The sequence below is a fragment of the Gopherus evgoodei genome, chromosome 5 (assembly GCF_007399415.2).
Source record: "Gopherus evgoodei ecotype Sinaloan lineage chromosome 5, rGopEvg1_v1.p, whole genome shotgun sequence".
Classification (NCBI taxonomy): Eukaryota; Metazoa; Chordata; order Testudines; family Testudinidae; genus Gopherus; species Gopherus evgoodei.
The window spans coordinates 26773277-26797232 of record NC_044326.1 but is presented as its reverse complement, the minus strand read 5'-3'; the positions used below and the strand labels follow the sequence as shown (position 1 = coordinate 26797232).

Sequence of the window (23956 nt, the reverse complement as noted above, 5' to 3'; positions counted from 1 at the left end):
CTAGGGAATGTGAACCTCCACTTTCCAATCTGGTCATCGCCCCACTTCGGAGTTTCCAAGGATAAAACGTTTGGGGGACTCCTCGGAGGAAGACTGCAAAAAAAAAAAACCCATTATGGTGCCTGTTTAAACAAGTGTGTCTGCACAGGAAAATCAAACAGACAGGGAACGACTTCAGTTTCCCCGCTGATATGATGTTTGAAATGATAAGCCAGGATATATTTTCACGTAATTGGGCTGTGTCAGGGTACCAGCCTTTTGATCAGATAGGACCTTTCTATGTAGTCTCACATCAGAGGACTAGTAAACTACAAATTAAGGCAGGCTTCAGATTTTGTCTGCGAAGTAGCCAACTAAATGGAAGTTTATCCTTAAAGGTCACAATTGAAAAACCTCCTTAGAATGTGGCCAGCATAACTAAGTACAGAATTCAGAAAAGAGCAGGATGGAATTAGTCTGGGAAAGGAGTTATTTTCAATGTATGATCGCTGATAGCCCATAAACATTGAGCAGATAAAGATTAACATCTTTGAGATCTAATGGGAGCTTTAGAGCTCACCCTTTCATCATCCTAAATTATAATTTGCTTCTTATATACCAGGACAGAGTCTATGGAATGTCGCATGGGACAGAGCAGGACATGGGGTAGGCGAGGTTGTATTTAATTAGCGACTGATCAGTTAACGCGATGGGATTTCTAATTTGTGCAAACAGTATTTCCAAAGCATATTCATTGCATGGCGTTTTAAAAGCATTTACCCATGTATGATTTTTGAGTTTGAGACCGATGAGGTATTTTTCTCTGGCTTTTAAAGTTAACGTGTCTGGCACAATTAAGTGCTTAAGTTTTCTTATTCAAACGGAATCTTCTTTCAGTGGAATGCGTGATCTGTTTTGGTGAATTTCAAATGCCCAGGCATTTGCACACTTGCTTCTAAAATCTGAATATAAACTTAGCAAATGGGATGTGTTTGATGCATCTCCAAAACCTGTCTTGACTGAAGCCTTCTTCTGAACAGAATTGAACGATCTTCAATACTTTCGTGCCCCTGTTCTGAGGTTCTGGCTGACTCAAAACTTCCACGGAAGTGAAGGAACATTTTGTACCTTATTCTTTTATGTAGCTGTGGAAGAAGCAAAGTGCCTTTATTTCTCATCGGGGCAGGAGCCTTCGCGAAGGAGCGACCTTCCTAAGAGGTCTGATGGTGGCACAGAAACCTGTCTAGCTGAACAATTAATTTACACAAAATACACTATTATTCTCTGCGGGTCAGGCCCACTTTCGTATCCTCAGAGCCCCAGCACAGAGGAAGGAAACAAACTACGGAATTATATTGCTCCTACACAACCATGTTGCTTTCCAGCCTCCGGTTCACTCACTACTCTCTGAAGCAGATGACCAAAGAAAACTGGAAGGGGCGACCTGAATTGGGTAAGGTGAGCTCAGTCACAGGCGACAGTCATTTGTCAAGAAAAAGTCAAGATTGATGTCTCACAGGCAGAAATCATTCAGGAGCCTCTGTCTGTGTCCCTAGAACTGCTACTGTGAATAACTTTCTTAAGGCTCGATATGTTTGCAATTTAGGGCCAGGTCCTGCAACCCTTATTCTCACCAATGGGAATTTTGCTTGCATGAGCACTGCAGTATGGTAAATTTCTCTGAAAAACCGGGTCCTGTGAATGCATTCTGGACCCACCTATATTCCTAGCTATTGTGTAATCTCTCTGTTTCTGTCTGTCTCTCTTTCTCTCACACACGCACAAAATCAAATCCTGTTAAAATTTTACCAGTCCGGTGAATGGGACTATAATTCGGTTGACACATTGGTAGAAAGTGTGGTTAAAAGTGAGCTAATGTAGTTCTCTGTAGGTGCTACAGAAAGCCAGACCTAGCAGTGAGCACAGAATGAGTTTAAAATAAATTCTCAGACCCCCATTTTTGTTGCTTATTTTTCTTTCTTAAAACTTCAAAACCGGCACTGAAGAATTGAAATAAATTACTACTTAAATGATAGGGCTATGATCAAAGATGGTAAATTAGTATTTTGGTATAAAGATATATTATAAATATATATGTGTGTATTTATACTCTCACACACAAATACCTAGCTTCAAAGGAAGGAATTATTATCTGCATTTTACAGATGGGGAAATTGCAGTGAAATGACCTACCCAACATCACTCAGGAGGATAGTAGACGATCTGGACTAGAAGCCACATCTCCTGAGTCCCAGGCCAGTGCTCTATCTACTAGGCCATACTACACCTCCTTTGTGTACATAGACATGTGAATTATATCTGATTAATACATTATTCTTCCTTTGCCAGTTATGCAGACATAGTGCTCCGTGTAAACTGCAAAGCTTGTCTCTTTCACCAACAGAAGTTGGTCCAATAAAAGATATTATCTCACCCACCTTGGCTCTTCATATCCTGGGACCAACATAGCTACAACAATAACATCACAAGCACCTGCACACGCACGCGCGCACACATACATAAATCACACGTTTGTGCACTTTGCATTTATTTTTCTGATCATTCCAGAATGAGAATGTAGCAAGGGAATATTACTGGATTTTAGCAATAGAGTACAGACACCATCCTGTAAATCCAAAAACCAGTCAAGGAGAATCTTGCCATTAGTTTTAATAGCATCAGGACCATATCTTCAAACTCTATATGGTAGGCCCACCAGTAAAGGGGGAATTATAGAGCTAGGTTCACAGTAGCCTTTGCTGTGAAGGAACATACAGCTACTCCCCTTTCATGGGGTATTAATCTCTTCTTGCAACTGTCGGGGCAGTGAACTATGATGAGCTGATGAGCTGGTTTTATAGCAAGTTTGGTGCTATTTGAAAGTCTGACAACGGCTTTGCCTTGATTGACAGAAAATGACTGGCTGTTGAGCAGAAAAGTGATATCGCCACTAGGATACTCCCACTTGTTACATAAATAATGTCAATAACATCTAGACCTGGAATAGCATGAAAGCAACCGGAGCCGCGCTGACGTTTAAACATGCTCTCTCTGCAGTTCCAGATTCGAATCACACCAGCAGTAGCCCAGCCAGGGCCAGTTTAGATTATGTCTGGGGTTGCTGTTGGTGGAAAGTCTGAGCCGAAAATTCGTTTTGTACAAAATATTGTGGATTTCCACCCCCCTCCTCTGGCGGAGAAATTGTTTGGTCACTTTGAATGATGTCACTCGGCGGTATCGTATCTAGCCATCAGGTGCCATTAAGCAAAAGGATGAGGTGAGATCACATCGCAAATATAATAAGGCGCTGGAGTTTCTCATCAGGAGGTTACACACTGTTAGGGAGGTTTAAAATCAGTGGATGACTTCGAAGGCTCTAGAAGTATATTTTTTCCCTTTGAATTCTGTATAGAAGATACCTGGCGTCGGTTACTATACAATTATAGCTTCCTTTTCAATCTCATTCTCTCCAGGAGGAAAGAAATCTCGGGGCTGACCTTATTCTCGTCGAGTACAGTGGGAATTTCCCGACGGCTCGGGCCCCAGCGTTGAACAAACACACATACCCCAGAAGGCGCAAAGAAAAGGAGCATTACCCTGGGAAGCTGTATGAAGCCAATAGGGAAGTTAAAAATCCGTGCAACAGAAAGTATCGTCAATTTCAGATTAGATATCTGCAGGGCTCTCATCTGGCGTAATTCGGCGGAGCCCCTCTGATTGCAATGGGGCTATCCCGGTTTACACCCGTTGAGGCTCTGACATAATCAGCTGATGGAAGAGAAAATCTTCTAGACAAATAAAATCTGTCATATTTGGGTTTTTTTCCTTCCTATATTTTTCCTTCGTATGTTTTTTCCCCAGGAACTGATTATTATCTAGCTGAAATAGATACCCCCCACTATGAAGTCCTGCTCCCTTACTCTTTTCTGTGGGCACATTTGCTGCAAAAGGGAAATATCTCTATTGGGAACAGACTTAGACCGGGGACTTTTACAGTTTGCAATTTAAAGAAAATGTGGCGACATGCCTTTCTCCCTGCTCTATACTTTTCTAATGGCCTTTACGTCATATGTTTTCCAGTGATTTATCGTCGTGTAAGGATTGGCTGTTGCACAATAGGAAAAGAAGCAAGGGATTGTTCCAATGGTTTTACAATTTGGAGTATTTCATCTTCTTCAAAAGAAAAAAGAAAAAAACCTATGGCCTTGTGAGCAAATGATTAGAAGAAGACTGGGAATACAATAATTACCCCAAATGGAAACCGAGACCGCAGGCAAACAATACAGCTTTTGTGAGGAAGCTCTGCCTGTTAAAAAATCTAGCAAATCTCAGAACTGGCGCTGGCGAAATCCTTTTCTTATGCAACTATATGTAAAATGCTTCTGAGGCACGTGGGGTAAACATGAGCACACTGTAAAATAGCATGGGGATGAATTTCCCCTCACGATCTGAGATTGGCTGGCAGGACCAGCACGGGCTCTGGAAACCACAAACTATTTTCGCATGTTGCAGAATTTGGGACAAATTGCGTCTGGTGACATTTAGCCAATAAACAAACACAAATAAATGAAATCTACCTGGCTCTTTGGGGAATTCAGTGAGGCTCGAGGGGATGGGCTTGGGGGAGAGAGTTCTGCTTTGAAAGAGCCTCCTTTATAAGAGATCCGAGAGAATATAATTTACATCCTTCATATTTTATCATTTTGCCTCTAGAAAAAACGTCCAGAGGAGCTCCCGCTCCCATATTTACTCATCATGATCGCATTCTATCTCCATTCACAGTGAGTCATGTAATAAGGTTCCCATTTGTGCAAAGAGGACAGAAAGAGAGAGCGGGTTCAACTTTATTTACTTCATATTTATATCCTCCCAGCTCCCTGTTTGTCTCGTCTAAATCCAAGCACTAAACCATTGGGATATTCGCTTTATCGCCCCTTTTCACAATAAAGCTGATCGGAAGGATAGCTGACAGGTTAATTGCACAGTTATACAGTAACTGCCAGACTTTAATGTTTCAGCTAAACATGCCCTGGCTGGGCCCGCACAGCCCGCTCTTTAACACATTTCAAAGCTAACTTTTTGCTTAGCGGGGCATTGCCAGGAGCAAAGAGTGGGTTATAAAACACTCTCCTTTTTTACAAATGTCTCGAAGTGAGCGCGTCATTGGACTGCAAAGTTTGATAAGGAGTCAGGGTTGGTTTGAGCAGAGTTCCACGTAGGGTGACCAGATAGCAACTGTGACAAAACAGGAGAGGGGGTGGGGGCAAGAGGCGCCCACATAAGAAAAAGTCCTCCAAAAAATGGGACTGTCCCTTTCATAACAGGACATCTGGTCACCCTAGTTCCACGTTGTGTGTGTAATGGCTAGTAAAGTGGCTGGCTTGAACAGGAAACTCGAATGCAGTTACACACAAAACGCTGTTTCTTGTGGAATTGGCTGCCCAGCGTGGATGCAAATACAATGCCTGGCTGTATCTGAGATATAAATACACATTGTCTCAGCGTCTTACTTGCCTCACTGTCGCTTAATTCAAGCGCATATAAAAAAAAGATGAATTGGTACAATAGGGTGCTGTACAGATCCTGCTCCACAACTTAATGGCGTTAGCTGCGGCAGGATCGGGCCCCAGGCACATGTATCTGAACACACACATAACACTTCCTAAACATTTGCAGCCAGCCAGCGCCCGAAGTAGCATGACAGCATTGCTCCCGCACCTCCCGTGTCTTCTGTGACTGGTCAGCTATTGCACTGACCTGCCCCGTTCTGACATCAGACGGAGTGGATTTTAGCATCGCTGTTTAAACGCTGCATTTCCCCCCGCAGATATAATTATGTATATAAAAAAAAGGCAACTCATTTCTAACGCACAGAAGAATATAATTTATAGTCCGTTGCGGGAGTGCTGGGTTTTCCTTTGGGAGCCTTGTCATCTCTATGTGTTTAAGGTTTAAGATAAAAAAAGGAGAGCAATTAATTTTAAAACCTGAAGTGGGTTAAACGAACAACCTCAAAGCAACCACTCAGGTTAACAGCTAATAGGGAAATGCCAAGGCTCAGGTACACAGTGAAAGGCTGCTCCAGAGCAGAAATAAACTTTGGGCCGGATGCTGCTCCATTTGAAGTAGACTGTCAAATTCCCTTTGGTGTAAATGGCGGTAGCATCAGGCCCATTGATGGAAGAAAATGAATGAATGAAAGTTGTTTTGAATCAAATTAGATCATATTTGCTGGCGAGACTCGACGATTAACTCATCCAATGAATGCTTTATCCTCTAGAGCAAATGGAAAATATTCAGAAAGAAAGAAAGAAAGAAAGAAAGAAAGAAAGAAAGAAAGAAAAGAAAGAAAGAAAGAAAGAAAGAAAGAAAGAAAGAAGAAAGGTCGTATGGAAGAGTGAATGAGTGGTTTGGAAAACAAAAGAAACCTAAAATCAATGATCAAAAGCATGGGAGAGTAATGCTGAGGGGGGAAAAATGTTACACAGAGGTGAATTTAATCTCAATAGGTAGGAACACTAGTGATAAGATATTAATTTTATTTTCACCATCACAGACACACAGCCAACAGGAGTGATGCTGAAGTATTTTTGGGGAAAGCTGGCACCTTTATCAGAGCTTCCCCCCCTCCTCGTTTTTTTAAAGGCCTGTTTGTCACTGAAGGGAAACCTCTGCTTTTGCCATGGGGAGGGGACTTTCACCAAAAGAGCCAAGTTCCCTTTTGGGCAAAGCAAAGAGTCTCGGAGTCTGTTTGACATCTTGAAGCTTAAATAACCGTAAGGCATTGTTACTCCCTGGCAGCAAAGTGCCTCGTTACGCCTGATTGAGCTAATTGCTTTGAAATAGGATATATTATCTATAATTATAGAGATCTTGGAGGAGACGGCCAGCCTTTTCTTTCATCTTTTCCAAATGCATCATAATGTCGCGATCAAATTAATTTGGGCCACTTGAAATAGTGCTTTCCATTCAGCCTCGAGCCCCACCGAGTCTTAAAGAGACAAGGACGTCTTTGCAACTGGGGCTTGTTTGACCAACAAAATTACCACTCTTGATAATCTCAGGAGGAGCATACCAGATGGCTTTAACCTTAAAAGTAGTTAAGAATATGTTTGATCAGCTCGTTTCGCTTTATTAAGGGTCAGGACTGGAAAAGAGGAGAGGTGTATGTGAGGGGGGAGGAAGCTTAGAGTTCTGAGAGGGTAGTAAGTCTACAGGACAATTTTAACACTAGGAATGTGTGTTGATCTCTGGGAAGTTTCCATAAAGACCCAGCCACATAATAAACGAACTAGACGTCTGTAAATATCGTGCGCATAGTTTGATGTATCTTTCCAAACGATCTTCAGTACAGGGCATCCTTGGTTATAAATGCAAGAGCATGGCCACTGTGAATCCAGGTCCAGGGTGCCTTTACATTTCGGTTTATGGAATGGCCCGTTCCCCAGTCTGCAAAGCCTGTCATGTACTTTGCAGATCTGTCTGATCTCCGGTAAACTAAGACAAAAGAGAGTTGCCGTCTTTTCAATCCCTTCTTTCTTATTTCTCCGCACTGATTCAAAGATAACGTTTACAAAAGGCAGACAATGCCCTGAATTGGCTTAGAGCTGCCTTTCCCCTTCCGCCTCCCCTTTTTATGATCGTTTGTTGTATTCACATACTGAAATAAAATGCTATAGGTAATCGGTTTTCATAGCACATTCACTGTATTAAACGGGACTGTGTACGATGCTAATTGCCCAATATTGTTATCCAACGCAAGCGCCTTACTGAAGCTCCGCAAATCCCAATAAAAACACTGGACTGAAACAAACACCCATAAAACAGCCAACTGCCCCCACTTCACTTCGGAATTTCCGAGAGCCCAGAAAGGGGAATGACTGAGAGCTATTGAAAAGCAGTTGTTAGAGTGTCATCGTAACACAAGCAAAATAAATGGTCTAAAATCCCTCAGTGCTTAGATCCTCCATAGCGGAGCAGCTCACTCAGGACAGGCTTTGACGTTCAAATCCTTCTGCTAAACGTAAAAAACAGCAACGGGGAAGAATTCGTTGCATGGAGGTAAAGTTGATCTCCTCCTCCTGAACTGGGAGCTTGAATGTTTAATTTAAAAAAGATAAAAGGGGGGAAAAACTACTGGATCCCTCCTTTCAAGCAAAGCGCTTGCCAGCCCAAGAATTACAATCAAGCCCTTGCTATGCTACCATGATTAAAATACCACCAAGTACGGCAGGAACGTAAACATAAAGCGTTCATTGCTGTGAGATGAGTAAGGGAGTAATGATCTCATCCTGACAACTCTCAGTGAGAGCGGGATCTAGCTCTCAGAATGGGCCACGCACCCATCTCCTAAAGCTCCAGCAAGTACACCCATTGCTCCCCCAAACAATCTAAAAAAAAGTAAACAAGATATTTCCCATTCACGTTTCCATCAAAACAATGAGATCGGAGAAGGAACCTAAAGGCTGCCAGTGAGTGTAACAAACCCATGATCACCCTGTCTTGTTGAACCACTGCGTTTGGGAACCAGAAATAAGGATCCTACCTGTAGGATCAATAGGCCGCTTTAAGATTTTACACTTGGCAAAATAAAAAGAAATGTTGCCCCGCATCCAGCATCAGAGTTTGGGAAAATGTCCTGTGATTGGTCGAGCAAACTAATTTTGTCAGGCTGAATGTGCTGATGTCCCAGGGCTAAGGCGTCTTGCTCCCTTGATGCGGGTTAACGTCCTCAATAGTCCCCCTCCAGCTGAAGCCTTTGATCAGACCGCTGCTGGCGCCTAAAAACAACATCACTTGTCTGCCTATTAGAGGCACTGACTAATCGTGACAGATTGTTTATTCTCGCAATTAGCAATGCAGCCGCTTCTCGGAGAAGCCACTCACCCCAGCGGACCGACCCAGCCCCTCAGAGGGATCGATAAGAGCCGCAGGGGGAAAAAAATCGCTCTTCGTTCCCACCAGACTGCAGCAGGGAGGCTGGGCAAAACTTGTACATTCCACATGGCTCTCCCAAGGCAGGGGATATGGATTTTGAAAAAGTAACAGACTAGTTTGATTACATTGTTTGAAACCGTTTTCACCGTCAGCTTTGCAATGACAATGGAAGGGTCCTACATTAATGAAATATGGAAGTCGAATGCAATACATTTAGCACATGTATGCGTCTGTATAGATGTGTGAGCATCAATATGTGCGTAAACTTTAATATACATATACAAAGGATCTTTTTGTAAAGGATCATATGTAATATAAACAACAAAATACGCTATACCCTTTATTAGTATAATATTGAGTTGTTTATATTGTACCTGATCCTTTATTAAAGATGATTTGTATAGATATGGATGCATAAATGAATGATCTTATATGTGCATATACATGATAATTTATTTCAATCAGATCTGTCACGTATCAGATAATAAAATTTCCATTATACCAATTCATTGCATAATCTATATGCTCATAACCTACACGTTTTATTGGGTCCAGTTTAAAATGAAAGGGAATTCGCTGTCTCTCCCCGATTAGATAATTACCCTTAAATGACTGCAAGAGCCTCTTGTGTTTCTAGGAGATTAGAGCCCTGCAGCTATCCATAAACTTTTCTCAGCGAGTGGCCAATCACAGTATTAGGGAGCTGCTCAGCTTTACCGCACATCCGTCCTGGGCTGAGCCCAAGGACAAGAGATCGTAAAACAAAGTTGCAAAACAAAATAACCAAGTCTTTCCTGGGTCGAGAAGCTTAGGTTTTCTTTTAACATTAATGCATACTTTATTATATGGTATTGCATCTGCATATCCGGGCATATTTATTTAATGAAAAATATCATACTTCAACTATATATGTATGTGCCTACAGACATGTAAACACCGCGTGTGCTCACTGAAAAATACTCTCCATGTTTTGAACGCGCAGACGGCTGATGGGAGCCTATATAAGGACTCACACTGTAAGGTCACACTACGGGCACCCCGGTGTTTTGTTTATATTAACATTTTTTATGTCAATAGATAAAACTGGGCTTGGTTTCAGGAGTGTATTAATATATCCATATATTATTCCTTTGGCTCTTTTCTACTCTTGACAGTGCGCCCCAGGCGCTCATTGGACATAAACCCGGAGGGTACTTTTATACGTGGGAGCTGATGTTATATTTCTCACTGCCAGAGATTTAAAAACAAACCCAACTACAAGACAAGTATTTGTATCGCATCAACGGCCATGTTCCTTACACTGAAAAAACAATCGGGGGGTTAGAAATGTGCAGCCCAGAGAATTTCCATCGCAGTAAAAACAAAACAAAACAAACAAAACCTCGGACTGAATAGGACGCAAGAGGCTTGAATAGGAGCCATTCTTGCAAAAGACAAGAGACGGGCACAGAATTTACTCCAGAGGAAAGTTTCCCACTAACATCCTCGCGGTTCAGCGGGAGCAAGAAGGCAGCGGCCTGTTGATAGTAGCGAAGTCCCGCTCCGCGTCCAATGGGAAGCCGCCGTCCCTCCCCTCTGCGCGCTGATTGGACAGCTCCGGCATTCGCTTGGCCTTATTAACAAGTCTTGCTGGGAGCCGCGGCTGAAAAGCACCCAACGCCCCGAAAGCGACGCGAGGGACTTGCTGCTGCCCTGGCTGGTCACAACCCCCATGAACGGCGGCTGCCGCGGCTTAGCGCTCGGGTCGGGAAGGAGGACTGCCTCTGCATGGCCCCCGGTGTTGATATGACTACTGTACAGCTCGGGGTCAAAATCGAGGAGTCTCCTGCGTCTGCTTTCAGCAAGCCCAGCAGCTGCGTCCAGGCGAGCGTGGCGGCGATGGGCGGAGAGGAGGAGAGTGACAAGCCCAAAGTGTCCCCCCCATCCCTCCTGCCTTTCAGCGTGGAGGCGCTCATGGCTGATCACAGGAAGCCGGGGGCCAGAGAGAGCATCGCCAGCAGCCCCGAAGGGGCAGTGTCCCTGGCTGCTGGGACTTCCACTCATCAGACCCTCAGTCCCAGGGTGGGATCCTTATCGGGGGCAGCAGAGACGCCGGCTTCCCCGCTACCGATCAACAGCCATTTTTCTGTCGGGGGACTAGTAAAATTGTCCGAAGATGCACTTGTCAAATCGGAAAACCCCGAGAAGCAAGAGAGGACGGCCTGGATGCAGAATCCCAGGTTCTCCCCACCTCCCCCTAGTAAGTAGGAGATCCGATTTGTGTGACTAAATTGAATGTGTGAATACAGCAATGTGCCGGGTATGTTGTGTGCGCTAGAACGCAAACTCCTGAGCCCTGAGTCCTGGATCACAGGGGAATTCCACAGGACTGATGGTTGGGACTCTCTAGTTTTACATTTCATTACAGAGAAGCCACTATTTCCCGTCCTCCCTTCCCCCATAAAAGCAAAACCTCCCCAAAAGCTATTCGCACATCGCATTGCGTTGAATCAGTTTGGAACAATCCTTGTAGATCACTAGAACTGGAGTTCCGCTTAAGCGAAGTTAATTATACCGAAATTCCAGCGCAATTTCTTTCCCCGGCACGTTTAATATGGTATCTTTTAAAATACATTTTAAATGTTTCTAATGGCAGAAGACGGCTTCAGAGTTTCAAATGGAAAGGAGGAATTGAAATATCTCCTACCAAACGTCGTCTGGGGGGAAAATACTTGTTTGCGTATGTCAGTTCAAGTTTTGATTTGAACGAACCATACACATGCTCCAATTATGGCTTCAGCTCAGTGGTGATCTTGTTGATAGCGGTTTGTATTATTTTGTAGCGATACACATAGAGATCAGGTTCTTAAATTCTGATGCTTCAGTCTTGGGACTCGTTACAGGCATCATGAGTGCAGGCTCTGTAATCGCGTTTTATTTTGAAAGTACATAAATCTGCAATTTTAGATTTTTTCCACTTTATTCTTGATATAAGTAAAATTCTAAAAATATCAAACTGGATAAGCTCTATTTACATGAAAAAAATCATGTCTAATTATTGTGCAGAGTTCCAGAAATTCGGTAAATTCAGTGCAGGAGAATCTCTCGTTTTCTCTGTGGGCCCAATTCTGCTCGCCTTACTAAATAAAACGAGCAGAATTTGATTTCTACCCGTGTTGCCATATAGAGTTCAGCACGGTGAAACTCGTTCAAAGACCCTTGAGAGAGGACAGTCTCCAAAAGTGATTGGGTGCATATTTTTGAGGCTTTCAGTGATTTATATTACAAAATGAGCAGGCGTATTTTTAACTCAAAATAAAATAGGCGACGGTTTGGAAGAGTCTCTTACATTTTAAGTTAGGCCATAGGAAGCGGAAGGATATGAAGGGCAGTAGAGCGACGGGGTGTTAATTCAGAGTTCATAATTAATTACGTGCTTAATCTCTTTCCCAGGGGCCTAATGAAGAAGGTGTGAGCCTGAGAAGGCCTGTCGGTTTTATTTTTGTAGTTTAGTCCAATAAGGAAAGAGAACAGACACTTCCTTGGGGATCTTCCCCCTCTGTCCTAGGCTAACACCGGTCTCCCTTTCGTATCTTGTACACTTAAAAAAATAAGCGGACACTGAGGCTACACGACTACCTGTCCCAGTGCAAAGCATGTCGCAGGCTGCTCTATATGAAGCCAGATGGATGATCTAGCTTATGAGCCCTCAGTGGGCGCTAGCAGGTATCACTGGGGCTGTGACCATTCGGGGGGAGAGTTTTGAACCCTTCGTTACACACGCTTTGAAAAAGACATCGCACTGCTCCGCAGGAGAAGGGCGATTATTTCAAAAGTGCTATAGATATTGGAGATGGGCCCACTCCAAAGCCCCAGCCCCCGGCATTTGGGCAGGGGCTAGGGGCTGAATTTTAGCTCCTAGACTCAACCCTTCTCCCCACCTCCCTGCCAGGTGCGATGTGCTGATAACCAGTTGGCTTTTTTTGTCTTTGTTGCCCCTTCCCCCAGGGCGGCTGAGCCCCCCGGCCTGCACCCTGCGCAAGCACAAGACCAACAGGAAGCCTCGCACCCCGTTCACCACGGCGCAGCTGCTGGCCCTGGAGAGGAAGTTTCGGCAGAAGCAGTATCTGTCCATCGCCGAGCGAGCGGAGTTCTCCAGCTCGCTGAGCCTCACCGAGACCCAGGTGAAGATCTGGTTCCAGAACCGGCGCGCCAAGGCCAAGAGACTACAGGAGGCCGAGCTGGAGAAGCTGAAGATGGCAGCCAAGCCCATGCTGCCCCCGGCCGCTTTCGGCATCTCCTTCCCTCTGGGCGGCCCGGCGGTGGCTGGCGCTTCCCTGTACGGAGCCTCCAGCCCCTTCCAGCGGGCAGGGCTGCCTGTGGCTCCCGTGGGACTGTACACGGCTCACGTGGGATACAGCATGTACCACCTAACATAGAGCGCAGCGGGGCGCAAGGAACCCACCCGACAGCAGCCTGGCTGGGGCGCCCCCTCCCTCAAAAGCCAGCGGTCCAGCTCCTGTCCCTGCCTAGCCATCGTGTCCCCACCAACCCCCCTCTTGGCTTTCAAGCGCCCCCCAGCCCACACGCCCTACCCCGCACCTCTCGCCCCAGTTCCACGCTCCTCAAACTCTGCGAAGTTCCTAAGAGTCCCTTTGCAGAGACTTCCAGCCACCGGGCTCCACGGTCAAGTCTGGCTTTGTTTGCGTCTTTTAGCTCTTTATTCTTCTGCACCCGGCTTCGCCAGTGACTTTCCACAAGCTGGTCCTCCCTCAGATCCCCAAACCAGGAGAAACCTAAAACATCAACCATCCTTCCAGCTCAGACAAGGAGCCGTGGCTCCAAGCCTCGTGATTCCTTCCTAGGTTAATTCCGAGACATGCAAGCAGCGCTAAAAGTTTGGGGATAGACCACTTATTTGGGAAGGGTTGGCTTGGAATTGAAATAACAAAAAAAGACTGAATGGCAGGAACGCTTTTCTGTCTCTCTAGCAAGAAAGAGATAAAATGTACAATAGTATCTCCGTATCCATTTAACAGCGCTGTCTGTTATCTGTGTTTCTTCCTCCAACAGCTCCTTTGGAAGGGGCTCTGTGTACTATGTAATATACTGTATATTTGAAATTTTATTATCATTTATATTATAGCTATATTTGTTAAATAAATTAATTTTAAGCTACAGTGCTTGCCGTATGCTGATTGCCCTTTGTCTCCACGCCAGACCTGAGCTAAGGGATTCAATTTGTTCTCCTCCCAAACAAGACATCACTGTGTAAATGAGATTCCGCAGCGAGCACACATGAAAAATTCTTTCCTTGGGCCAGGGCTATACACATGGTGTAGTATTGCCCAGCCTGTAACATATTTTTGGGGTGTAGTCCCGGATTTATTTGAATTTTACTTCTTAAAAGTTCCCCCACTTTTTCTCTAATGCGAAAGAAATATCCTGACCCATTAACAATCTGGACTCTTAATGAATTGCTCGGTAAATGTCAGAATCGTGGAATGAAGAGGTTAGATGCACGGGGAATGCTGATCTCAGCTGATTGCTTGAGGAACCCAGTGTCCACTTCCTTGTCCCACATTATTTCAAAGTCCAGTTGAACAGAATAATTTCCCTCGAATAGTCAAATTTCACGAGTCCCAATTTTCTGTGCGATTAAGTGACGTAGGTGATACATTTCTAACCCGAGCACTGCTGATGAGATTAAAAAAAAAACCTCGATCCCCTGCAACTCTCAGAGTATTGCGGGAGTATTAACCCGCTCAAGGCGAAACTGGTTTCTCATCTGAAGTTATCGGGGCTACAAGCAAAATATAACTCGGTGGCATTTCACAGGAAAACACGAGGCTAACGCTTCCTCTCCGCCAGGCTGCGCTTTGGGGCTTTGAAGGATCTATGGGGCTGAGGGGAATGCGTAGGGGGCTCTATTCAGTTTCTGGATGAAATCTATCGGAGTCACTCCGAGAATGTAGGTAACTCGGTGTGCTAAGTGGGGGCACATTGCAATCCAGTCCGGCCTGGTGTGTGTGGGGAGGGAGACGAGACATTGCCATCGCTGGGTTGAGGGGCAAGGCCGGTTCGCTGTATAGAGGGGCACTGGACACCGCCATGCCTATGCTAGGTGACAGCGCGATCAGTGGTGAAAACCAGCAGCAGGCCGGCCGGGGGCTACGAAGTGGAGGGGACGGACCTTGCAGTTTGGGGGTGAGGGGGTTAGGGATGCAAGTCTCTTAAGGGAAAGGGGTGGGGGACAGCTAGTAGCTCAGGAATTCTGCCCTTGGGCCCTGTAGGATTGAAGTTCAGTTTAGCGCTGGGGCCTGGAAAGCTAGGGGGGGATCCTCATCCCTCAGGTTTTCTGGACTCCGTAACTCTTACAAAGGTCAATTTCAAACCGGCTTTGATTGAAGTTTGGACTTGTCAAAATTACCATCAAGGAAATATTAGCGACATTAAAGGTATTCAGTTACAGCGGGGGAATTCCTGTCAGACATCCATGGGCCAGCTCGGGCGATCGCATTCAGCTATTCGGTATTGCAAGGCAAAACCTACCAACCCCGCCTGCTCAACGCGAAACTCAGAAGTATGAGGCTGTTATTTCCCCTGTGGACGCAGATCTTCGAACAAATGGGGAACTCGAGCTCAACCCACGAGATCCCACCGCGTTTCAGGATAATGAAGTCCCCCACGATACGTGCCCATTGTTGCTTTGACATGAACGCGCCCCGTATATTCTTCCTAGCTGTGCCACTCAATCTGATTTCGGTTTGCGAAGGAGCGTTAGGCAAGGACTGTTTTTCTCGCCGCCCTTATGTTCCAACAATAGCACCAGGCTTGTCCCTGCTCCTCTTGCCAGCAATTTCAAACAGTAAGGTTGAGGCAAAGTTAGAAGAGAAGTAATTGCTGTAATGAGCCCGGGCAATCTTCTGCAGGCACAACATGGCTCCTGAGAGACTGTAGCTGGGGGCGAAGCGGGACTTTTATAATCTTCTAAATATCCACGATGCTTTCACTAACTCAGCACTACATACCTGCGCCTTGCCATTCTCCCAAGCGCTTGCTTTTCTAATGGCCCCGCTCTCATCTTTCTCCTCCCTCCCAGCTCCTTTCCTTTTTCTTGCGAGCCCGTCTTTCTGTCCTTTCTTTTCTCCGCTTTGTGAAAATGACTGTGCTGTGGCGAGACGCACCGAGATGCGAGCGATTTCCCACGTTCTGGCTCGAGGAGAGTGGCCTGGGCTAACACTGCCGCCTGGGAGATTAGATCTTGTAGCAGAATTCACCTGGGGAAGCGCTTTTCCAAAGATCCGACGGCAGGAGTCACCCCAGCGTCTGCAGGCAACAGGCACTGTTTGCTCCTGGGAAAGTGGGGGCTGCCACCCTCCCCTTTGCCTACCCCCTTCGGGTGGATATGAAATTAATCACCCCCAAAAGAACGCGGAGATTTGAAATCACAGCGATGCCCTTTCATCTCTCTCGCTTAGTCGGCATTTTTTTTTTTTTTTTTTTACATTATGACAACTCGGGGTGAATCTCTGAAGCAAAGAGTCCTACCGACCGCGTCTTTCCTTTAGGTCCCCCCCACCTCCCCGAGACCCGTGGGGTAAAGTCCCTGGTTGCTCAATTAAACCCAGATGAGAACAATTAATAACTAAGTAATGACAATAAGTTGGGAATCACACGGATGAACGCGCCATGTGAATAGGAAAAGCTCACACAAAAGAGCAAAAAGGATTTGTCGGCTCTTTTTAAGGGGGAATTGGCTTTTCTTTTCTCTTCCCTCCGGCTTACCAGCAAATAAAACTCACTTTGGCGTCTTTGTCGCCTTAAGGAGCTCAGTGGGCAGTTGGAAAGGAGAATGGCTGTTTTCCTTTCAACTTGAGGGTGCTGGCGCCACGCAGCCCCGAGGATAGAGAGTAGCCAAAGCAAAGTTTCTTAATAACTCTCCTCCCGCCAGTCAATTCTCTCTTACACAAACAGGGTAGCCCCACGCGTATCTATGGAGGCTATGCACGCACAGCGTACAGAACACAAGGAGATCCCCCCACAAATCCGCCTAGTATAGGACATTGCATGTAAGACTGTGCTACAGTGAAAACAAACCAGACAAAGCCCAAGAGGGCGCCTCCTATGTAAGAAGTAGCATGTTAATGCAAATATCTACAGAGGAAATAATACACACAGTAGCCAGATCAGGGGGAGTGTAAACAAACGAAAAAGGAAGCCATTTTGGTAACTGTTTTCCCCCAAACCAGTCCAGTTGCAGTATTTTGTTTATGGCTACATTATACTCACAAGAATTCAGCCTTTTAATACATGTGACCAGCCAGCAAATATCTCCATACTTTAACAATAACATGCAACCCCCCAAACAGCAAAGTGTGCTTGTCCAAATAGTAAGTGGAGAGTCAACATTCAAGGCTCCTGTTACAAGGTGAAATACTTGGTTTCCCACCAGTTTGAAGCAGGCTGCTCCAAAATTAGGGTCACGCTGCCCTTTACACATACAGCAAACAACTGGAAAAACCTGCTGCAGAAATGTCTCACTAGAGCAAGGTTTTATGGTGTTTAGGGAATTTCTGATCATTTCAATGTTTCTTGCAGAATTTAAGATTTAATTTGAAATGCAGTTTAGCATCTAGTCCCTCTGAATGTGACTCTGATGACATGTTGGGTAAAAATTTCAAAAGTGCCTAGGTGATTTAGGAACCTAAGTCCATGACTACACACAGTTCTTGTACCAGTTTAACTATTCTTGTCAGAGGTATCAGTTTCCTATCAAAATAGTTGTGTCCTTATACTCACATAGCGGCACCTACACTAGGGGACTTGTACCCATATAGTTAAAGCAGTAGAGTTTTTGTGTGTAGATAAGCCCAAAGTCACTACTGAAAATGAGACTCAGGCTCCTAAGTCATTTAGGCACTTTTGAAAAAAATATTGTAAGTGTGTAGTCAGTGAAACTGGAGCTATAGCTCGGAGGGCTCATCTACACTACAAATAATAAATATTAACAGGTTACACATTTGGCTGTATCAGTGACTTCAATATACAATGCAGCTGGCCACTGACTGGGATACAAGAAGATTTCAATTGTGTTCCCTAACCAGGTCAACCCATTTTACTTCCCCGGTAATGCAATACATTTAAGGACTCCCGCTCACTACGATTGGAGCTGTGTTGTAATGGAGTAAGGAGACAACTGTGTTATAACAAGGTCATCTACCATTGCTGCATTTGTGCTCTAGATAGATGTCATGTGCCCCACCCCTTCATCTCACTAGGCTGTTGATTGTGAAGCTGAAGGATGAAAATTTAAATGGAACTATTATTATATATTTTACTGCTTATCATTGTAGGAGAAACATCCCATGAGTCTGAGGCTCTGAATGAACCTCCTTGTGATGGGGTGTCCACCTGAAGGGGTAAATTAGGCCAATTAACCTATAGGCTGTACTTGGAGGAAAGCCAGGGAGTGCTAAGCCCTAACTGGCTGAGGAAGTCCAACTGGGGGAGGAGCTGGATGGGGTTTATAAAGCCAGGAAGCTGGGAACAGAAAGGAGCTATAGGGAAGTAGTCTGCAATTGCTATCTGGGAGAAGGGAGGTGTGTTTGGGTGGCTCTTTAGTGCAGATAACCTGCAATTACTCCCTTGGAAGAAGGAATTTGGGCTGGCAAGCCCAGAGGAGTTGAGAGACCCAGAGGTTATGGAAGAGGCTCAGGGAAAGGCAACAAGCTTCAGAAGGGAACAGATCATGGCTGCTGTCTAGTGAGTCCCTGAGCTGGAACTCAAAGCAGAGAGTGGGTCTGGGTTCCCCTACTGGCCATGGGGGAAGTGGCCCTATCAGGGCAGTGCTGGAGAAGACTGCCTCAGACTGACTTGTGTGGAAGGACTTTGGTACCCCTGAAAGGGGAAAACATGTAGTGACCAGTCTAGAGGGCTGAGTCATGAAGAGGTGGCTGCAGTTCCTGGAATGAGAGAGGGGCTGCTGAGAGAGGAAAAGACAGAGTGATTGAGTGGGACTACTGGAAGGGGCATAGGCCTGTCAGAGCTAATCCCTGTATCTGCTAGGAGATGGTGCAGTCCAGGGGTGAGTAAAGCCCATACCACACTCCTATTGACATCAGCATTGTAGGATCAGGTCCTAAATATACAATTTAGCATAGCTGGATTTACTGGGAAGGATGTTCCACAGGAATAAGGACCCAAATCTGAAAGTGGCTGAACATCTTCACTTTCCCCTAAAGCAGTGGCCCCCAAACTTTTCATGGTTGGGAGCCCCTTACCCCTATCTGTGCCCCTCCCCAGGAAACAGGTGGGAGGGGAGAGGGGAGCACAGACAGGGGTAATGGGGCTGCAGTTGGGAGCAGAGCTGTGGCTGGGGGGAGGTGGGGGTAGGGTTGGGGCCAGGTCAGGAGGGGAAGTTGGCCCAGACTTTGCTGCACCCCCCCCCCCCGAACGTTCCTCTGTACTCTCCCTGGGTGGGGGGTGTCTCACAGTTTGGGGACTTCTGCACTAAAGCCAATGGGATCTGAGGATGTTCAGTTGCTTTTGGGGGGATCAGCATCTCCCAGCTCTGGAACCTAAGGATGCAAGTTTTAAAGGTGCAATTAAACGGATATACTTTAAGACAATTACTTTATGTATTTTGTTCTCCACAAACCATTTGGAGTGGAAGGGAAAATGTAAGATTTAGGGTTGTTGAAAGCACCCTGGTAGCAAGGGGTGGAAAAACTTAGGGGAATTGGAAAGGGTGTAAGTGGGGTCTGAAAATTCTCAGGAAGGGGAGAGAGAATTGTTTTTAAAAGATCAGGGGGGTGAAATAATAATTTGATTTCATGTAATTATATAATGGGTGTATATTTGACATTATATTTGCAAAGATTAGCTAATGTTAGTTCAGAAATATGGTTGAGATGCTTGAAAAATTAAAGGGTTAAGGCCCACAGGTATTTATGCATCCAACTCCCATTTATTTCAATGGAAATTAGGAACCTAAATATCATCAGTCTGGGCCTAAATTCTCTGTTGTTGCCAATGGATGAAACACACTTATGCCAATAGAGCTGCATCTATTTACATTAGCAGATAATTTGGTCCAAGATTTCTAATTCTGCTGTGTTGTCCATCCTCAATTTTGGTGATAGATTACATAAATAGTACGCATTGAAGTTTGTTTTTAAAAAAGAGAGCAGGATTACAAAATACTATATGTGCCTTGGAATTTACTTAAATGTGGAATAGACCTTCATCGAGTAACAGACTTTAAAGCCAGAAAAAACCATTATGGTATGTCTTATACAGTGCTTAGCATGTTCGTGCTATTGTACAAGTGCTAGGTAAATATTAGATAACAATAACATGAATAGTAATTTAAATGGATACTTTCTTTAGAGATAAGCTCTGCTAATAATGTTAACGACTTAGCTTTAACTGATGTATATTTAACTGAGGTACCTTTATCTGATGAGCCAGTGTCTAAACTCAGAAAGCTCTGAAATTTAGGGCTTAAGACATCTTTAATTTAGGAATTTTTAACTAAGGCATCCTTCACATCAGCATTGCTAAATGAGTATTTGATAAGTGTATTCTGAACTGTTTTTATTAACTAGGATACCTGAACTGCAATTAACTAACTGAAGAAATAACAAGGAGTCCTTCTGGCACCTTAGATTAACGAATTTATTTGGGCATAAGCTTTCGTGAACTAGAGCCCACTTCATGCATCTGATGAAGTGGGCTCTAGCCCATGGAAGCTTATGCCCAAATAAATTTTAGTCTCTAAGGTGCTACAAGGACTCCTGGTTGTTTTTGCTGATACAGACTAACACAGCTACCATTCTGAAACCTATTAACTGAAGCATCCTTAACAAACTTGTCTTTTTCTCTGGAGGCCTTCGCAAAGGTATCCTAATAAAGAAATTTCATAACAAATGCATCTTTAAATATATTGGTTTTTAAACTAATCCAGGCCAAAACCATGGGTGTGTGGGGGGGGATGTAACTTTAGAACATTCATTGAAGAAAAACATTGTTTTAAAACAATGTGCAATTTTTTTCTTAAAGAGGATTATAAAACCAAGTAGGTTTGATGTTCCTAACTGCATTTGATTTTGTGTTACATATGCCCCCAAATTTCCCTTGAAATAGACAGGACAGTGATTTTTTTTCAAGCTTTCATAACCTTAAACAAGAAGGAATCAATTGTTGAAATAAAAATTAAAATTGAATTTTGGGCTGAAACCAAGATAGAAATTTTCATTCTAAGACGAATTACTCTGAAAATGTTATAAACTACTATTTGGACTAGGATCTCAGTTTCACTAGAGTTTACTAGTACGTGTGAGAGACAAGGTGGGTGAGTTAGTATCTCTTATTGAACCAACTTCTGTTGGTGAGAGACAAATTCATCACTAGCTTTGGGCCTGATCCAAATTCCAGTGGAGTCATTCCATGAACTTTCGCAGCTTTGGAGCAGATTCATAAACTGGTGTAACTTCACAGTAGAGTTGAATAGATCCCAACGTATGAGTGAATTGTGGTGGGTTAGTTGTGATTCCAGTTAAGAAGTTGTGAATTTAATTTATATACAAGTGTTAGTGTATACATAAAGATTTTCATGTGTATGCACACACAACATTTAAAGTGTATATTTTCATTTAAAATATTTGTCACAATGCCTGAAAAGTTTTTATGCCCTATGGTAAACATCAACATTTATTGTGTAGATAGCACTACAGTAACATGCACACTCTGACAGATCTGAACACGTACTTTAGAAATCAGCAGAATTTGTTTACACTGCACTAAAAACCAAAGGACGCATCAGTTAGTATCAGAAGCTTATCTTCTAAATATCCAGAAACAGTTTCTGTGCCTTTGATCTATTCTGTCAGGCACTACTGGAAAACTGCATCTCTAACTACTGCATTCAGCATGGGACATGACTTGCTGGCAGCATTCACCAATATTGACCCCCTTGGGACATGCTTTCTGGATGCAGATAAGTGACATTAGCTCATGTTCTAAAAAGCTTTCACATAAAGAAAAAGCTGAGTGCAACATTTCAGTGGATGGGATGATCATTTACAAATTACTTATGTCTCTCTTCTGTTCCATCTATTAGGCTCTGACCGTATAATGTTGAATCCCTCTTCAGGCAATATTCCTATTGACTTCAGTGAAATATTGGCCTGAGTGGGAAAAACATGCAGGATCAGGCCTCACTTCTGAAATACTTGCAAGCGCTGCATTGTGCCTTAAATTTATCATCAGAACTCCTTACTGATATCAATGGGAACTTTTGTTTAAAATGAGATCACACAATAGGACACTGGCTTCTGTTAGGATGTGGTGTGGTCTAGTGGCTAAAGAACTAGTCTGGGCTTCAGGAGACCTGGGGTCTATTCCAGACTTGGCTGCTGGCCTCAATTTTCCCCATCTGTAAAACTGGGATAATGCTTACCTTCTTCATAAAATGCTTTGAGAGCAGCTGATGAAAAGGACCATGTAAGACCTAAGTGATAATATTAAAAGCTTCTCTTATTCTCGTCTTCCTATGTAAACTGAAAGAAAGGAACAATATATTGCATGTATTAGTGCCTTCTTATCCATTCAAATCTATCAGTCCAAGTTACACAGAGAAGAGCGCAAGCAAGACCACTTTAGTGAAAAAGTGAAATGCACTGTTTGTGTCATTATGGTAACAACCAGGCTAGAAGCACAGCCAAGGGACAAGTGATGTTCAGCCAGAAAGAAGGTGAGAGTGCACTTGGAGAAGTGGCTCTGAACACAGCAGTGAAAAGTCCACACAATAAGAAACCAGTGTGCTCAAGGCACCACCCAACAGGGGTGCTAATGTGACCAGAACAGCTCTCATTGTAGCGGGAAAACGGTGGTGCTTTACATCATGGGTCTGCCATGTTGGAATGCCCAAACAACAACTAAGAATCCATCATGGCTGCCCTTCTCCCCCTCCTCAAATATAGTTTCCTGCCCTTTCTACCAAAAAGTGGGAAACCAAGCAACCATGTGACCTGTAATCTGCCCAGTAACAGCAGGGCATATAAGGGCTAGTGCATCAGAAGGAAGAGGCTGCCCTTCTAAGTGGCAGAGTTGGAGGTGCTGCTGCTGCAATTGTTGGAGAGCACAGCAGATATCTCAGCTCTCTAGGTTGCCTCAGGAGTATGCTGAACCATGCTCATTCATCTGGTTGCAGGAGGGTAATTCTCACTTGCATGCAGAGAGTGTCATCAGCTGCCACTCTCACTGAGGACAAACACACACCCACAATGTTGCAGGGAGAGTACAAGCCAAGTCATTGCTGAGGCAGAGTTGTCATCACCGGATCCTGAGGTCCACTCCTTCCCTGTGGGTTCCACCTACCTGGATCTTGTCTGGAGCTGTCCTGTTGTTGCGAGGGTCCCAGAGCTGCAAGACATGGTAGTGGTCCATTGAACCTCCATCCTCTTACCTGGGTCCTGTCCTAGGAGAGGGAACTTACCCTCAGTCATAGTCTGCATACTGCCAGTCCTTTAATTACCTTTATGTCATCTGTTGTGGGGGTCCTTGCTTTACCTGTGTTCCTATCCATTTGGTTCACCTCTGGTTTACCTTGTTTACAACTTTTGATGGTTTAATAAATACCTTGGTGTTTACACACACACACATCCTAGTTGGTTTACTTTTTTTAAAGGGGCTAACAACAAACCCCAATGATATACACAGGTGAGAGGATGTTCCTTTAGACTGTTTCTCTGTCGGCCTTACTAACCAGTCAACATCATGTGGTGATTGTCAGACTGCTAGGTCCAGTGCAGAGAGGTTAAAGCCAATGCAGAACATGCCTATAAGGGAACAGCAGCAGGAACTGTCCAAAAAACACTGGGTAAGTCTCAAACATGTTTGGGCAACAACTTATCTCCAGGGTGGTAAGGTAAAAACACATGCAAGCAATGGTGAAACAGCTTCGTAAATACTGGCAACTCTTAGTGAACTTCTAGACCAATATGCTCCATACACGTGTAACCCACATGCTTGCACCGCAGTACTTAATGGTGTAAAT

At 44.3% G+C, this 23956-nt stretch overlaps 1 protein-coding gene across 1 annotated transcript; it reads left to right on the top strand.

Annotated features, from left to right (window-relative positions):
- Positions 1 to 10576: 10576 nt before the first annotated feature.
- Positions 10577 to 13411, top strand: MSX1 (msh homeobox 1). The gene is made up of 2 exons (XM_030563783.1): positions 10577 to 11155; positions 12904 to 13411. The coding sequence occupies exons 1-2, from the start codon at positions 10684 to 10686 to the stop codon at positions 13332 to 13334; spliced, it is 903 nt and encodes a 300-aa protein (XP_030419643.1). The 5' UTR covers positions 10577 to 10683; the 3' UTR covers positions 13335 to 13411.
- Positions 13412 to 23956: the final 10545 nt, after the last annotated feature.

Bases quoted from the DNA above. Each gene is read 5' to 3' on its own strand.
- MSX1 (XM_030563783.1), top strand. From the start codon at position 10,684: ATGGCCCCCGGTGTTGATATGACTACTGTACAGCTCGGGGTCAAAATC. The intron at 11,156-12,903 runs GTAAGTAGGAGA...CCCTTCCCCCAG, and splicing joins GTTCTCCCCACCTCCCCCTA to GGCGGCTGAGCCCCCCGGCC.